At 28.4% G+C, this 18,231-nt stretch overlaps 2 protein-coding genes across 2 annotated transcripts in view; one reads left to right on the top strand and one right to left on the bottom strand.

The window, feature by feature from the left end:
• Positions 1 to 2,077: 2,077 nt before the first annotated feature.
• Positions 2,078 to 3,466, top strand: PTPMT1 (protein tyrosine phosphatase, mitochondrial 1). The gene has a single exon (XM_014435173.3). It carries the CDS (start codon positions 2,318 to 2,320, stop codon positions 2,903 to 2,905), a length of 588 nt encoding a protein of 195 aa, XP_014290659.1. The 5' UTR covers positions 2,078 to 2,317; the 3' UTR covers positions 2,906 to 3,466.
• A 9,155-nt stretch (positions 3,467 to 12,621) lies between these two features.
• LOC106689947 (tRNA dimethylallyltransferase) overlaps positions 12,622 to 18,231 on the bottom strand; it is a 236,855-nt gene continuing 231,245 nt past the window's right edge. The window contains exons 7-10 of the mRNA XM_067053011.1: positions 17,965 to 18,166; positions 15,916 to 16,117; positions 15,676 to 15,826; positions 12,622 to 13,034 (exon numbers count right to left, since the gene is read on the bottom strand). Of these exons, the coding sequence (XP_066909112.1) occupies positions 15,717 to 15,826; positions 15,916 to 16,117; positions 17,965 to 18,166 (514 nt within the window). The 3' untranslated portion in view covers positions 12,622 to 13,034; positions 15,676 to 15,716. The remainder of the gene's footprint in view (positions 13,035 to 15,675; positions 15,827 to 15,915; positions 16,118 to 17,964; positions 18,167 to 18,231) is intronic.

The following is an 18,231-nucleotide window of genomic DNA, read 5'->3' as shown; positions in this document are numbered from 1 at the left end:
GTCTGCATGGATGGCAAATCGTTTCTGAAAGTAGACAGTTTCAACTAACTCGCCTTCACAATAACCTTGATAAATCATCAATGAATTGAGATAGACCAGTGTATGACAAGTGCAAACAGTGCATTATTTTTTCTGTCAAGAATATTTAAACCCCAAAAAATCTCTAAGCATCTCAAGGTAAAGGTGTACAATACATTGTAAGGTGTGCAATTGCATAGTATATAGTAAAGTACAAATAGCTTTTATAAGTTACATTTATTTGATTTTCATTTTTCATCCTTTGTTTTTTACATATTAATAGTTTGAAAACTTAAAATTAAAAAAAAAACTACACAATAAAAGAAAAAAAGCAGTAATTATAAATAATGAAGAATTTAACAATAAACTCACTTTGTTAACAAATGAAATATATGCAATAAACAAATTTTATATATAGTTTTATGTATCAAGTTTTGTCTGATAATATTTCAGAATGGTAGTAAGAGAGCAAAATATTTGTGTCAGTAAGTACTGTATTTATGTATATATTATACAAATAATGTACTCTTTATGCATTGGGAGCTGTTAATCATACAAAATATTTGAAATTGTGGAGCAGTGAAAATTCTCTCTATTTTCATACATATATTTTTAATTACCTCTAGTTTTCTGTAATTTGAGTCACATATAAAGCTACAGACAGGAGCAGATTAGTCTATTGTTGGGTGTATCACCATTTTGTATAGGATTAATTTGTTTTTTTATGAAAATTTAGTATTCCTGTTGAAATTTCGGCCGAAATTGCTGATGATGCCCTTAGATAAATATCCAAATTTTCAATAATTTTCTAATATAATTCAGGTTGACTCAAAAAAGGGAAAAAACAATGGAAAACTTTATTGGTAAGCAATTTGCCAATAATTATAGTTGTCTAAGATTTATGAAGTGTCAGAACTATATAGGTAGGCAATTTATAGACCCATTAGGTACAAGTTTACTAAAGAACAGAAATGTTTTCTCCTATCCTAACATAAGTGGCAAAGGTGAATTATTATGTGTCATTTAAGAAGAGGCTGGTGACTAAAGTGACCTTGCCTTCACATTATTTTGAAAACTCCAAAATATTTTAAGTTTTAAGTTCAGTTATCGTTAATTTTGTCCGCCAAGAACCTATTTTAACGCTGAATGTCAGTATTTAATATTTTAAAGCGACCTAAATTTTTATCAAAACGGGTTCTAATACGTTTCTTTCTTTGCCTTCCGAGATATAACTGTTCGAAATTACCAAATACTTACAACATGAGTAAATTTTAGAGGTTTTGGCAAATTTTAACAATGAAGAACCTGCTTTTTATTAAAAAGTAACAATAAGTTTTGAAAATACAATAAATTTACAAAATAAGACTAGATTGTTCTCTGAGGGCCCATGAGTTCGAAACACTCATTGTTCAAAGTTACCGAATGTATCAAATTTTAAAAGAGTAAGTAAAATAAAAAAAAATCTCCTTAGTAATACATACACTACATCAGTTAATACTTGCTAAAGGCTAAAAAAGAGTAACTATACTTTTTTACAATTTTTGTAATGCGATGTTATCTATAATTATTTTATAACTCTTCCTGATCTGGTGTTTATATAAACATTATATGTAATTTTAATTTTTTCTTTTTATTTAGCTTGATTTTTATTTCAGTAATTAAAAAATAACCTAAGGTATGGTAGGTGTGTGATTAAATTATCACAATAATCGCAGAAAACAGTTCATCCCGAAAAAACAGAGGGGGGTCCGATTTTTCTACGCAGTAGTCGATTGCAAGGCTTGACTTCAGACATGTAGAGGAAAAATAATTTTAATTTAAATTAGGCTATAGATTAATCATATTTAATAACTAGTATATATTACTTCTTTTATTCCCCACAATAACCAAATTAAAAATAGATTTTATTGTTTATTAATTAAGTGAAATAAGTTTAATATTTTTACGTATAAGGAAGATAATATTAATTTTTATTAGTTAAATTATTAATATTTAAATTGTTTTAATCCGATAAAATCACAAAGCTTTTTTTACTCTACCAATTTTATCAGTTAGATATCAACATCGCATTGTTATATGAAAGTAACAAATACTGTGATGGTACTTTGCCCTATTTAGTGTTGTATTATTGAGTTGAAAAGAAGTTATTGAGTTTTAAAACCAAGTTTATTATTAATCTGTGCTTCCTTTAACTAGGCTGCCAAAAATCGCCTGCTTACAGAATAATATGCATTAGGTGTGTATTAAAACACTTAAGAGTACCTTTTACATTGTTATCTAGTAAGGAAACTTTCACAAAATGTTTGCCAGACTTTCTTTCTATCCTACTTTGTTTTATAATGTCGTTATGGAAAAGTTTACTAGCAGAAATTGGTATGATAGAATAGATGAAACTGTTATTCTTGGTGCTCTTCCATTTAGAAGTATGACTGATCAGTTAATAAATGAAGAAAATGTCAGAGGAGTAGTGTCCATGAATGAAGACTATGAATTATATATGTTTTCAAATACTAGTGAAGAATGGAAAAGTAGGGATGTAGAATTTCTGCAGTTGAGTACTAGGGATATATTTGAAGCTCCATGCCAGAGTAAAATCATTCAAGGGGTTCAGTTCATTAAGAAATTCAGGGATTTAAATCAAAGTGTGTATGTTCACTGCAAAGCAGGCAGGACTAGAAGTGCTACGCTTGTGGGCTGCTACCTCATGGTTAAGAATGGTTGGAAACCGGAAGAAGCTGTAGAGTTTATGAGGAATAAAAGAGCCCATATTCTTCTTCATTCTGTTCAGTGGGAAGCTTTGAGAACATTTTATGAAAGCAACGCTCCTAGTAACTTTAAAAATCTCAGTCAGCCTGAAAAGTCAAAGGACGATGAAAAGTCCGACTGACGATGTCTTAGCCCATAATTATTAATACCTAATTCTTTTTTTGAGACTGTGTTTTTGCCCAGAAGAACTCACTATATTTTTATATTGTTATATGTTGACCTTTCGTATATGAGATTACTTTATTATTGTTTATGAAAGTTTTTGAGCATTGTTAGGTAGTATCAGATTGTAATTTATTATATGGTGATGGATTTTTAATTAATTAAAGTATCAGTTGATTTTAGTATTAACATCAGCACATTTTTGAAGTGAATTTACTGAATATAATATAGACATTGTGATATAACGGCTTAAGCAGTATTTAACCTTAATCTGATACCTGTTGTAGCTGATGATAGTATTATCTGGGTTGTGATGTTCAAATATATAAATTTGTTTTGAGTCTTCAGTGTGCAAGGAACCATATACTCATCAGTGAGTTAAATGTATTTTTGAAGTAATTTAGTGAAGTTTTTAAAGAACAATAGTAGTCGTTATTGGAGGTGGTGTTAACCGCCTCTATAATAAAATAAATCCTGCTGTACTGTAATATTTAATTTTAATTAAAATTGTGGAAAATTACGAATTTTAATTTGAGTTTAAAATACTATTAAACACTTGGTTAAATGTTCTTGGAAATCATTTTAAATGTCCATGCTTTTGTCCTGGTTGAAAAAAAAAAAACCTTTTGTTATTGAAATACCTTCATTACAGTTGGATTTTATGTTTTTTTAAATGATGCCAACTATTTTTAATCCGAATATTAAGGTGCTGTTGCTGTGGCCTTAGGTTTTTAAAGCCTAAGTCCCTTTTCATTCTTTAACTATTTACTGATCAAACCCAATTCTTATTTAAATTTAATATATGTTTTTTATTGTCATTTTCTTTGATATTTAAATATATCATTAAACATAAAAATTTAAAGTTGTTTCTTTGGATTTTTTTTATATTCTCTATTGGAAACTGTGGTTAGTCAAGGGGTAAATCAATAATTACTCTATATGAAATAGTTTTATTTTAAAAATTTATCAACAATACAAACAAAATGTATATCAATTCTTTAATAGCGCCATTTACTAATTCTTTTTTTTCTTTGGACCTTATTTTAGTTAGATGGTTTTCTTCTTGTTTTTAAAACAGAAAACATTGGCTCAGTGATTTACTCTGCCTTAGAAACACTATTCACACTACTATCAAGAGAGTTATTTAAAAATATATGGGGAAGGGGAGAGGAATCAAATCATTCTAAGAATTACAGTTTCATGTATTTTTGGACTCAATTTAGGGACTATTTTCACATAATTAAATATTTTACTTAACTTCAATTAAATTCACAAAGCAATTAGTGAGACAGAAATATGGTTAAAAAATTTAAAACGATGGTCAGTAAATAGTTAACATGTTTGTTTTGAAGTGAAGTGTTTGTCTTCTTCCAGCTCTTGATATTTTGTTTGAAAGAACTTATAAATGAAATTTTCCCAGTTACTTAACAATAAATAGTAGGTTTATTATCATAGCTTTCCTCTATTAATGTGAAATCACATAACTATCGACTTTACCTGGACCCCAAATATTATATGCTTTAAGATAGGGTTCTAAATATGTTTGGTAGACAAAGGTAACTCATTGAAAGTTGTATTGTTTCTCTTTATATTTGTTGATTAAGTTTTTATTACAATGTAACGTGTCTTTCAATTGTATTTGTGACAAAAACATGTTATCACTGAAATGTTTATCTGAATTTTTTGTTATTATCTTGTGTTATTCATTTTATTTAAAACCATCAGTAATCCTTTAGTGTATTTTATAATGAAAATGTTTGTTATACTTTATACACTATTCATAAAATTTCTTATATACGCTATATATAGATAAATTAGTCTATTGAATAGCAGAAAGACCTTATTGGTAATATATTGGATAAATAGATTATATCTGTTGATTATAGTTTTAGAAACTAGTTCCATGATAACTGTAAAAACTCAATAAAATTTTCAATTGTAATTATTATAAACTTAAAAATCTTTTATCACCAATTGTAGCTTTAATAATGGTATGTTAATAATTGTAATCATATTTATGATATTTGACTACGTTTTGTTAAATAAAACAATTTTTTTATCATCAAACTTTGATTTCCAGTTTAATCAAACTTTCATACATTTTTTTAATGAAAGTTAACCCTTTTCTTTATTTTACAATTTCATAAATGTTTCGAATAATTTTTCCATTTCCAAGTTCATTATTTTAACACAAACAACTGCAATAGTGTCAAAAAATACACTACTTCAAATAAATAAATTAAATTGTAAATATTGATATATATACATGAAAAATTGGTGTGCAAATAGCAATTTTAATTGAAAAATAACTAAAAATAATTTATTTCAACTTTTTTATTAGAAACTGTTTTATCTTTTGATTTGCAATTTATTGTTTTAGAACATTGAACCTGAAAATAGACAAGCTATCCAAAACATTTGTTCAATTTGTAAAGCACCCTTTGGACCATATTAAAATGAAAATTTGAAACTTCAAAAGTAAAAAAAAAATTATATTATTCTTCCTCAAAAATATTGAAAAATGGAATATTTAATGTACTGATGATTTTTTTTTTTTAATTTAGATTTTCTTGATTAGCCATTTTAATTTTTTGTTTTATCTGGAACCTTTCTTGGATTGTTCTTTTCCACTCTGTAGTTAGTTCTGAAACAATTTTTTTATTTAACAACCTTTAACATTGGTAAAGTAACTCAAAAATATAATTGATAATGGAAGTTCAGATTATTATTTTATATTCAAACTTATTTTTGTTTCCTATCCTATTAGACTAGTAGAAGTTGATTCATAATGATCCATTATTCATTTAAGCTAGTGTTTGTTGAATAAAGTTAAAAAACATAATTTCCTTGAAACATGCATTTTTGAGATATGTTATTCCCACTATGGGGTAGGATATATCCAATCAATTAGCTCTCCTATGAAGAAACAAATATCAATCATTTTATTTATTATAACATATTCTTCTTGAAGGAATGTTTAGGTATGTTTGAATTGTTATACTCAATATGAAGTTCTCACTTCATTTCTGATTGACAATATTTTCCTTTATAAAATGTTAACAATAAAAAAAAAATCTATGTAGAATCACAAAGTTACACTTCAATTTTATTAATTACATCCAATTGATAAATAAAAAACTATATGAAGTTTTAAGTGTGTAATTTTTTTTTCTGAAATCAATACATTTCTTTATTTTAAAAAAATAATTACAATTTTTTTTTCTTTATCATATCTTATTTTATTTGTCTAAAATCATTAGCAACTTACACCAGTATAGGAAGTTGGATTTAAATAAATGACAAAATTAAAATGTGAAATAATAAACTTCTGTATTTAATGACAACTATTCTAACAAATTAATTATTTAGGTATAAGAACTTACTGAATGGAAAAAAATATTAACCCTTGATTTTGGACTTATGTTAGAAAGAAATAATGTAGAAGGATGTGAAAGAAAGATTAATTTAATGAAAAGTTCTTATTGAAATAATTATAAATTCCTATGAAAAAAAAAAATGCATTTGAATGATGATATTAATATAGAATTGAAAAAATCAGAAATTGAAAAATAATTCATATTGTTCACAATGAAAATAACGGCTACAGTGTAGCCAATATTATTCTTGTGTCAAACATGAAAGTTTTTTTTTATGCTTCTCTGATATAGTTTTGGGTTAGTTAATGCTTTTTGACATCATGCTTACATTTAAAAGGTTTTAATAATTTTTTTTGTTTTGTACCAATTCAATTTTTCTTCAGAAAAAACAATATGAAAAATGTAATAAATAAACTTTTAAGTATTTAGCTCGTCTTCCCACATTTCGACTATGGATCCTTGGTGTATGGAGGGCTATCTGCAGGACTAGAGTTGAGACTGAAGAGACTCATGAATTGCTTTGTAAGATTTATCTTTGGGTTCCCAAGGCGCTCTCAAGTCTCCCGCTGGTATACCGAGTTGAAGTGGCTCTATCCAACCTCCTTGGTGTTTTCCTATACTAAGTTCTTAAAATCATAAAACCTGCCTATATCCTAGGTCTCCTCACTCTTCGCTCATCCATCCACTCAGTAAACACCAGATCCCAACCGATTGATTTATATATGCCCTCCTATAGAACCGCCTTCTTTAGTAAATCCTTCATCATACATGCTACCTCCTTCTGGAATTCTCTTTCCATTTCCATTCGTCAGTCCTTATCTATTATTTCCTTTAAACAAAACCTATTCCTCCACTTGTTGCATAACCAAACCTCCACATTTTTGTAATAAAATAAATAAAATTGATTAACATTATAAATAGTAATAAAGCCAATGTACCACTGTAATTTCATTTTACAATCCGAAAATTTGTAAATGTTTGCCATATAAAAATCTTAATATATTAACCATGTATTTATTTATTCTTAGGGGATATATATCCTTGAATAAAATTATTTTTTCATTCATTCATTAAGTAATGGGATTGATTCTCTTTTATGCAGAGATGGTCCCTCAAAAATTTTTTTGTAGATATTGTATTATACATTTTGTGGTCCCATGTTCAGAGTGTTTTCGTAATCAGCTCAAAGATCAAAGATGGTGATGGCGAATGGAGAGTTGGATCTTTTCTCCAGAAAGTGGAGTAATACTTAAGGAACGACATATCATTAACGTACATTTTGTCAATTTGAGCATTGGCATCTCTCAACTAATTATAGTAATTCATGAGCACTATTTCGTTCCAAAATTTTTAATTCGGATAAACTTATCACATTACTTACACAACTTGTCATAAATAAAAAACAGGATTTTAAATGTTTGTCTACCATAATTTCCAAAAAGTGCATCCTATTGAAGTAGTTTTGGTATAAGAAATTAAACAGCTTTAAATTCTGTACTGAATGTATACCACAACATATTAATTTGGTTCAGTAGTATGTTGTATCATTTGACAGAAATATTACTTTCTGGTACTCAGTCGAATGCATAATTTAATGTTCTTTAATTTGTTTTATTATAACTTTTTCAATAAGATCCACAATTTAGGACTTATAGGTGAAAACAGAAAAAAGACCTATTCGATTGACATTTCTAATTTATTGATCAAATTAATTAGCTGCTTAGTAACTGTTATAGGACAATCAGAAATTCATTTGCGCGTTATGATGGGATTCAGAAGTAGTACTATAATTCAGTTATGGTGAAATTTGAAAATAAATTTCATTTGTTGGTAAAACTTACTACTTAATTGAATTAATGTGTACTCATTTTACGATGCAGAATTTAATGCTGTTTAATATCTTATACCATAACTGTTTCAATAGAATGCACCGTTTAAAAGTTATAGGCGAAAAACAAAAAAATTACCTAATTCGTTACTTTATTAAATTAAATGAATTCGTTTCATTGTAAACCTCTTCAATTTTACATTTATGTTTACATTGTTTAAGTGTTTGTATTTTTTTTTTTAGCCCTGATGAAGCCCTGCAACATGGGTGAAACTTGGCTCAATATAAATAGTTCAATCACTATTTGAGTTTTTATTTGACCGTACCCGGATCATCTTCCTTTTATGATTTAAGTATGTTTGTGATTTTAAATATCCAAATAATTTTTTGTAATATTACTATTTTAATACATGAATTGTTCTAGGTCATGGTTAAAGAACTCTTCCAATGCTTACCTCAATAAAGCATTACCATTAATATACCATACCACCGTGTGTATGAGAACTACAAATGCATATAACATTAAAATATTCATCTGCATAACCATACTGAGGTTTACTAATCAATAAGAAGTTCATAATTTTTTTTTTAATAGAAATTCATTTCACAATGATAAAATCATTTTTAAAAAACATTCATTTTATTCAATTACTTAACTTTATCATAAGTAGTACAATTTATTTCTATTCATAATCGATTTCAAAAATACAGTATATAACTATTTTTTATATTATTATACAAAATAAGTAGGTAACGTTATTAAAACAATTATACCTTAACTAAATGGTTTTGCTCACATGGATCGAGGGAATATGTTAACTGGGATGAATTAATCCTGATTGATAAAATGCATAAAACTATTTTACAAAGTTAAAAATAAAAATATATCACATTAAAATAAATAACATGGAATATAAATAACAATGGTCTTATAAAACATACATGATAGTAATTTTCTTTGAAAAAAGATTATTTTTACTTCAAAAAATAGTATTACTCAATCTATTTAAAATTATTTGCAGATGTATATTCTATAAGATAGATCTTGCATCGGGCTTTTTAATTTGCTAAATTAAAAGTAATTGAAGTTATATTTTTATATTATAAATAAGTAAAATTTTGTACTGTGTCAAAGGTTGAGAGATATAGTTATTAAAAAAAAAAAAAAGATTGATATAGATTACATAAAAGAAAACAAATTCATTGTTATAGAGAAGTAAACAATGGTAGCCAGGTTCAAGTTCTCTCACATTAGTATGCGCTTTGATCTGATTCAATTCAACATTTTTTTTCCCTAACTAGCCATTTCTGGCATATGGGGTACAGCAACGTTAGGGTAGTTTATGGGACTTGTGCATGCCACTGATGTCAATAATCAACATTTTATTTTCTATTGTTTATATACAATGTATTAATTATTAAAGTGGGATCATTTAATTTATTTGGGTCATTATGAATTTTTACTGAGGTGTAACCCAGGACTCAGTTGTGCACCTTACTGATGGGGTTGCAACCATCCAGCAGGTCCAGCCCCCCTGACCTTAGTCTGTGTCTTCATTCAGTTCAACAAAAGGTTACTTAAGTGGTATTGGAGAAAATGTATATTATATTATAAGAATAATGAAACTGTATAAAATTCTTTATATAGGTATACTCAATGCATCAAATTCTAAAAAGATACAGATAGTTCTTGGTATTTAGTGGTGATTAGGAAATTGTGGGTTACTTTCAGGACAGCAGATTGTATGGGGTAGCCTGATAAAAACCAGATAGTTGAAGATTAATAGGAGAATATTTTCTAAGAAGTCTGAAAGTTTTTTTTTTTTTTTTGTGCAAGACATTTTTAGTAGTTTTGAAAGAGTGGAGAAGAGAAAAATGAGTTAGAAGTGATTAGGTTTGGACTTGGAACTTCATTTAATGGTCAATCTGAACGGGTTTTGAAGGAGGGAATATGGAGTTCAACAAAGTAGCAGATATGAAAGAGTACAGCCGTAAGTACTGAGAAACAGGCTTTTATTTGTTTTACTGGAATTTTGTCAGGTCTATAGTAATTGGTAAGGTATTTTAGAATGGTGGTTAGGAATTCATCATAAGATAAAAAAAAAAAAAAAGTTTTTTTTAATTGAGGCTGTTAGGTTGAATGTCATGAGTGAGTAAACAATTAGGAGTTAAGGATAAGCAATGATTGTTGAGATCCAATGGCATTACTGGGAGTGAACTGAGGTTATTGAATGTGACAGAAATAATATTCAGAATATTTTCCTTTTGGATTTGGAATCTAGAGCATTGAAGAAGGGTATAGTGGAAGTGGAGAAATTCAGCATGTCAGATTGCAAATTAGGTTGGATTGTGGAGTTGTTTAATGACTACATAATCAGCAGGACGAAATTTTAATATTGCTGCTTCTTAGTATTTCTTTATTTCTGATGTTAACCAAGGCAGTGATGTCATCCATCCCATAAAACTTTGGGGTTTATAGTTGATATAATTTTGTGAATTTATTTATCCAATGCCCAATCTTTGTATTGTTGTTATGCATTCAAATAAATTCTAGATAACGTAAAAGAAACTTTTCTGTTAAATAGATGTTAAAATGGGCTACATACATATCTCCTTAATGGCAAATAGCACGCTTTGGAGAGGCCAGAACACATGTTTTAAGCAGATGTTCTCCTAGGTAGTAATTTTTCAGCAGAAAAGTTGTAACACCAGCAAATATTATTATCATTTATTATCAAATGTTATTATAGAGTATTACCAGATGAAGAGTTCATATGAGTCTTTTTCGACTTGAAATGTATAAGGTAATGTTATTGTGGGAGAGATGCTCCTGACATGACCAACTCCTTAGACCTTTTCATTTCAACCAATGTCTACTTGACTTGGATTTAGTTCTCATACCTTACTTGCTAATTGGTCTAACACTTTCTGACTGATTACAGTATTGCCACTATCAGTATCACAATTATTTATTCATTAAAAAAATCATTTAATAATCAGTAAAAAAAATAAAAATCTGTACCACTACAAACCATGAAGGGTCAGGGGTTCAGTACTTTGTAAGTAAGTACGGTTACTAGACCAACGGAGGTAATTCGGTTAGAATCACGGTCGACTGCCAGTTTTTAACCAATTAAGGGTACCCAATTTATGACGCTGGGTGGACCCCAGGAGAGTTCTAGAACTCACAGGGTTGACTCACGGTTATAGTGTAACATAAAACAATTTTCTGCCCGGATTCGAACCCGAGTCCTTTGAGTTAGTAGCATTGTGCCTTACCACGCTGCCATCCTTTAATAATCAGAACAGGTTATAACATTTTTCATCTGATTTATTTTAGGTAAATAAGAGGAGAAGATATTTTCGCCTGGTGGGGTCAGCAAAAAAACACAAATAAACAAAAATGTATTTATTCCTGCAGATGTTACGACCTGAATTTCAGGTATTAAAGATTCTGGCTAAACTGATACCCAGAACTGGCTAACCAGTTTAGCCAGAATCTCTGCTGTAGCTCCCTGATGGACCTGAAATTCAGGTTGAAACGTCGGCACAAATAAATAATATTTTGTTTATTTGTGTTGTTTTTCTGACACCATCATCCCGACTATCTTCTCCACTTATTAATCTACGGTCAACTATCTACCTGCACCTAGTATTTTTAATATTCACAGTAAAATACAATTTGTCAAAAATCATTAGTTCGGTCTATTAGCTCATGTTATTTTATCTTCATGACCACATGAGATAGTTTTTATTCAACACAAAATATAGAACACCACACATTTAGTATCGAGTTTTATTATGTCAATATTAGTGTTGCCAGCCATTGATTTACCTGAATATTATGTACATATGGTGGTTTCAAATTGATTTAATCAATTATCAACTATTAAATAGATTTCAATTACTTATATTTTCTTCCATTACAGAAATTTTACCTAAAATAATGAGGTGTTATCTACCTACACCGATTAAATAAATTTGAAACCACCATATGTACATAATATTCAGGTAAATCAATGGCTGGCAGATTGCTGCCTTGTAGGGAGGGATATTGATAACAAATAAAAAGTTCATAAATATTGATAAAGCTAAAATAATAAAGCTGAAGGAAGTCTTGCTTTCTACAAACATTTTAGACAGAAGGAAAAGAAAAAAAAGCAACACTAATATTGATATAATAAAACTCGATACTAAATGTGAGGTGCTCTATATTTTGTATTGAATAAAAACTATCTCATGAGGTCATGAAGATAAAATAACATGAGCTAATAGACCGAACTAATGATTTTTGACAAATTGTATTTTACTGTGAATATTAAAAATACTTCATTAAATGAAAACCAAGAGTCCATAACACAACTTTTCAAGTACAATTTTCTGATTTAACATGATTTTCTGTTTAGATACCTTTTAGAAAACAGATGGAAAAAATATAATTGTTTCTTGGGTATTTATAAACACATTCCCTTTTATTTGTTTTCCTTCCATAGTAACCCTAAGGAAGAACCTTTTATTTTTCAATTTGGTACTCCCAATACTTAGTTCTAGTACTTATCACACATACCAATCTATACAAAACTTGTGTTCATGATTAACATTCAACAATGTTAAAAAAAAACAAAAACTCTAATTTCTAGTTGAGATATTGTACTGTAATTTTAAAAATGAATCATTGCTTTTAGTCAACAATAAACATATAAGTAAACAGAAACATAAGGGCAATAGAATAAAAAATAACAATTACAAACTATTTAAATAAAAAATAAATTGGTGTTTTCTTCCCAAAATGAAGTAGGATAGCCTCTTGATTCAAAAGGAGGGGATGAACAAATACAGGATCTCCACAGCAATCAGGAATGTCTATTGATATTAGACAATAACTGAAATTAAAAAATAAAAACCAATAATATTTTAAAAGTCTATACAAGTTTTTTTTTATATTGATAAATATTAAAAGCATAAAATTTCTATGAAAGCTTATCCAAATTAATAAAATAAGAATCCATCACTATTTGGGAAACTAGTCTGTTTTAGAGGTCTTGCCAAAGGTTAATCTTATCAACTAAATCAATAACCTGGACACAGTTTCATAATAACTTACAAACTAATAATATTAGTCTGAATTTGGTGAATGACACAATCTTCCTTGTTTCAATGTAACACTTTATTTCATATACAACAACAACTACGTTTCGGGATTATCTCCCATCTTCAGGTTGCTGATAAAACTATTTCATATATAAAGTATAATTAACTCCTTAATTTGTCCTTAATGCTAATATTGAATCATATTATTCACTTATATAATAAAAAAACTTTTTATAATGTTAACTATTATGCATTTTTAAGGAGAATATAAATGTGTCATTCAGCAAATTCATATTAATTCAAGAAACTCTTCCAGTTGAAGATTATTAATTTAATAACAGTATTAGTCTTCCTCAGAGTACAAAGTACTTGGTACTATTTCACTGACTTGTACAATGCTGATTTTGAATGTTTTACTTCTTAACTTCCATAACATTACTAATAATCATCCCTAATATGAAATAAAAAGTAATACTGATCGTACTTAATAGCTTGTGTACCTGTATTTATGTACTAATATTACTAGCTTTCACTATGAAACTGAATCCAGTTAGTGCTGCTTTCTAAATAACTATATCAACTAAAAGTTATGAATAACATATTGTCTTATATCGGTCAGATCTTTGATGACAAATTACCAGTGGATCCGCTTGTGTAGATTTACATGAGTTCAAATATATTTATATCGCATACATAAATTGGTTGGTGGGTTATGGACAGGGAACATTGGATAGAAATGACTAAAAATTATTTTTAAATCGAGGTTCTAATAAAATAAAACAAAAGTAAAAATTTTCTAATAAAATTCTTGATATTTCTTAAAAAAAAAAGTTTTGTTCTATAGACCCATTACTTTTTTTCAATATAAAGGCATTTTTAAGAAGAACATAAATAAGAAGTAAATATTATAGGAATCATCAAAAAATCCAGATTTATCACAATTCTCTTACCTATGTTTTGGTTTACCTTAGACCCTTACCTGTTGGATCTGCGTTAATTAACTTTTGAACTATTAGTTCGTTACTAAGCCCTATGACTTTAAATGCCCATCTTATTTGCTACAATGCTTTCACCTGAATTATATTTACTGAGTGCAGTACTTTTAACAGGCATTGGGTGGCCAGCCTTCTATATTGTACTGTTAACCCATATTTCTTTGGTTTGAATATTTGATGCAATACTTTACTTTCAAATACCCTAAGGCACTCTTCCTCTCTTAATGTAGGATGTCAAGTTTCTTGTCCGTAACGAGCAATAAGAAGAATAATAGTTTTGTCAATTATAACTTTTAAGTTTCTGGACAGAAGCTAAAGAAGTAAAAAATTTTGAAACTGAAAAATAACAAGCTTTTCCCACCTTTAACCTCACCTTTATTTTCTCATCAATTTAGTTTCTTTTAATCACTCTGGACCCGAAATACATAGAGTTCTCTATCTCTTTAAAGGTATTTCCTCCTATTTTCTATGTCACTAAAATTGACGCCATTTCTGCTTTTAACCATATATTTTGCCTTATCCATAACACATAATTTTGAAATAAATTACATTCCATCTTTTAATAAAGGAAAAATATAATATACAAGAAATAGTCTGGGCTATATAAAATTTTAGATTATGCTTACTCTAAACTAACTATGAATTTCAAAATATATAGTTCAGTGTAAGATTAGTTTCAGAATTAATTAAACCACAGCTAAAGCTAAATAGAAACTACTACTATTCATACATTTTTTAATGAAGTACTTGAATAAGTGAATTTAAGGCTATATAAGCACATAACCCAAGAGGACTATCTAGACTTCCAGGACTTCATGCCTCTGTTGGACCAGTTTGTTTTAACTACCCGATAGAGAAAATTTATTTGAACTTTGATATGACATGTTTAATAAAAATCAAAGCTGTTTTCACGAAAGTCATTAAAAAAAAATATGATATTTAGTGGCTTTCTGCAATGCTGTAATATCCTAGCCTTATGCCTATCTAAAAACCTACCTAACCTATCTTTGAGCTAGACTGTTCATTTTCACCATTTTGCAAGACTTTGTAACAACCAAATTACTTGGTGATTCCAAGTTAATACTTGGATTCATATTTCTTTATATTTATTTCTTCATATATATATATATATATATATATATATGAACACTAGCAGGGGAAAATGATATACCTCAAACTTTCCCAAAGCTTAAGGAGAACAAAGTTTATCTAGGAATTACTTATTCTTTACACATTACTCAGATGATTCAACAACAATTTTGTGCTGTTTAAGATATTTTCTAACAGAAAATGTTACTCATTTTTAAAAAAAAAAATGAGTAATCTCATCTTTCCTTGTAGTCCCCAAATAATGATGGACCTGTTCTCAATCATCTTATTTCTATATGCATTAAAAAATTAGTTCAATTTAAATAAACATTTATGTTGTGAAACACACCATTAATATCAAAAATAATCCATGTTTATAATGACATCTGATTAACAAGTGGTAATTTTATTAACTAATTTTTGGTCCTCCTGCTTCTTTTTCTTTCTCAGCATGGCATGATGTTTTTTAGATTTCTGATGAATCTCCCACTGATGGTCACCTACAAGAAACATTACAGAATGGCTTTATGAGATGATAATAATGAGATAATGAAAGCAGTTTATAGGAAATAAACAAGTTAGTACGAACCAATAAATATCCTCATGCAGACCCTGCACAACCTTTCTCCTTTTAAATTTTTTATTGAAGAAACCTTTTCTTTGGGAAGTGGCTGCTGTTCCGGAGGAGGCCCTGTGCCAAGAATTGACTTGACAATTGACTCAGCAGGATTGTATACTTTCTCATCCCACATGCTGGGGTCAGTTGCATCTAATGCATAAACTGGAGGCACCTGTAAATTACAAATTAAAAATAAAATATACCAGTTAAATAATGGAGATATTGTATGAATATAATGTATGCTTATCTTGGAAAACTAATTAAAATCATTCTAATAATTAGCCTTTGACAAATAAATTAAAAATTTTATCACACTAAAAAAAATCTGGTAAGAGAAGTAGACTACATAATTTCCAATCTTTTAGCTGTTCATGAAAGCAGAAATACTATAATTTATTGATAAAAAACTTCACCAGGCCATAAAATAAAAAATTAAATTTATTATAAACATTATTATAAATGTATGTTGTTTATCTATTTTGTGAAATTCATTTTATAACATTCACAAAAAAGATTAATAAAACATCATTGAACATTTCTTTATTTTATTTATAATAATAAAGAAATCTGTACCACTACAACCTATGAAGGGTCAGGAGTGCAGTACTTTGTAAGGAAGTACTGTTACTAGACCAATGGTTGTACAAGGAGGTGATTTGGTCAGAATCACACTCAACAACCAGATTTTTTTGCAATTGAAAGTACTCACTTTATGAGGCTGGATGGACACCAGAGGGCTCCCAAACTCACAGGGTTGACTCACGGCTACAGTAACAGAATAAATATTTATCTGTCACATCCAAATTCGAACCTCGGTCATTAGAGTATAAATACTCCTTACTGTATACTCATATATATATTTCACACTTCTGCAACATTCTGGCCATTTCAAACTTCTGTTTTCACCCCAATCATAAGATAAAAACTATTTTTAATTGTACAACTCTTGGATGTACTTGTGCAAATTCATTTAAATTTTGCTTTGCAGTTTTTTTTTTTTTGTCACTGTAGTCATTTATATTCACATTGGGATTTTTCTTTATATTTCTTATTATTAATTAACCCCTAAACACAATGGATACATTACAATTTCTTAACAAATAAATTCCTCACCCTCAATAATCTTTTCAATTAATGTCATGAAATAAAAAATATATATTTATATTAAATTGAACTAAAAATAATTTAAAAAATAGAAGTTGACTTTGTTTCAAATTAAGTATTGATAAAACTATATACACAAACACTAATGAAATATTTCACTAATATAAAAGGAATGGTTCTCAGTGGGAGAAATGTTAAACACAGTTAAATTTGTTTTAGTGTTTATTTTGAGCTGATTTCTTGATATTAGGCACTTTAATCCACTAGTTCATTCCGAATATGATTTCTTTTCCTCAGTTTTTGCGTTATTGGACTGACAAAGTTTTTCTGTGGTATGAGTTTTATTAAATTTTACAACAGTTAATCTATATGTTCAATAAGGAAACAAAAAAAAACAACAAAATACTTAACAAATAGCAATAGGAAGCTGGTAACTCTATATTTTGATGTCTCCTTAGTCAAAATTCATCACTTGAATCGATATGGGCATATTATATATATATACACGAACAATTTTTGATAGAAGCAATCCAAGGAATTACAAGCTACCAGATATACTTTTTTTTCTGACCTCCTTAATTTAAAATATATATATAACAATATCAATATATACCATTAATATTAACAATTATACCATTAATATATAACAATATTAATATATACCAGATATACTTTTTTTTTTCATAACCTCCGTTATTATTAAATTTATACAATACATACATACAAATGCATAATAAAAATGATAGTGACTCTCACCAGATATTAATATAACTACCTACTATATGTATGAATTCAATAACTTATTTCGTCGGGAGGGTAAGAAAAAAAAGAAGAAGAAAGCAGCGGAAACATATTTGTACACCTAATATATAAAATTCAGCTGAGATTTTTTTAAGTTAAAGAATTGAAAAGTACCGGACGATCGACTGATCTGAGGAACCTGCCTCTTATCCACTTGATCTGTCGACGAGCATAACGTCTTGTTGCTATCTTCAGTGCATCCAGGCCTTCCTGGAGCAGAAGTTCTGCTTTGGGACAGGATTTATCTTCCTGAGTCAAATAGGTGTGGAACTCTTTAAGGCCAATAGACTGGAATATTCCCTGAGTATACGATGGGCTAGAACAGGAATATCAACATATTTCAATAAATACAAAGTGTTTTTATATAATTTATATAAATAT

This window comes from Halyomorpha halys, unplaced genomic scaffold (genome assembly GCF_000696795.3).
Source record: "Halyomorpha halys isolate HHAL.00 unplaced genomic scaffold, Hhal_1.1 Scaffold1530.1, whole genome shotgun sequence".
In the NCBI taxonomy this organism is placed as follows: domain Eukaryota; kingdom Metazoa; phylum Arthropoda; class Insecta; order Hemiptera; family Pentatomidae; genus Halyomorpha; species Halyomorpha halys.
This window is presented reverse-complemented; position numbering and strand designations above follow the sequence as displayed.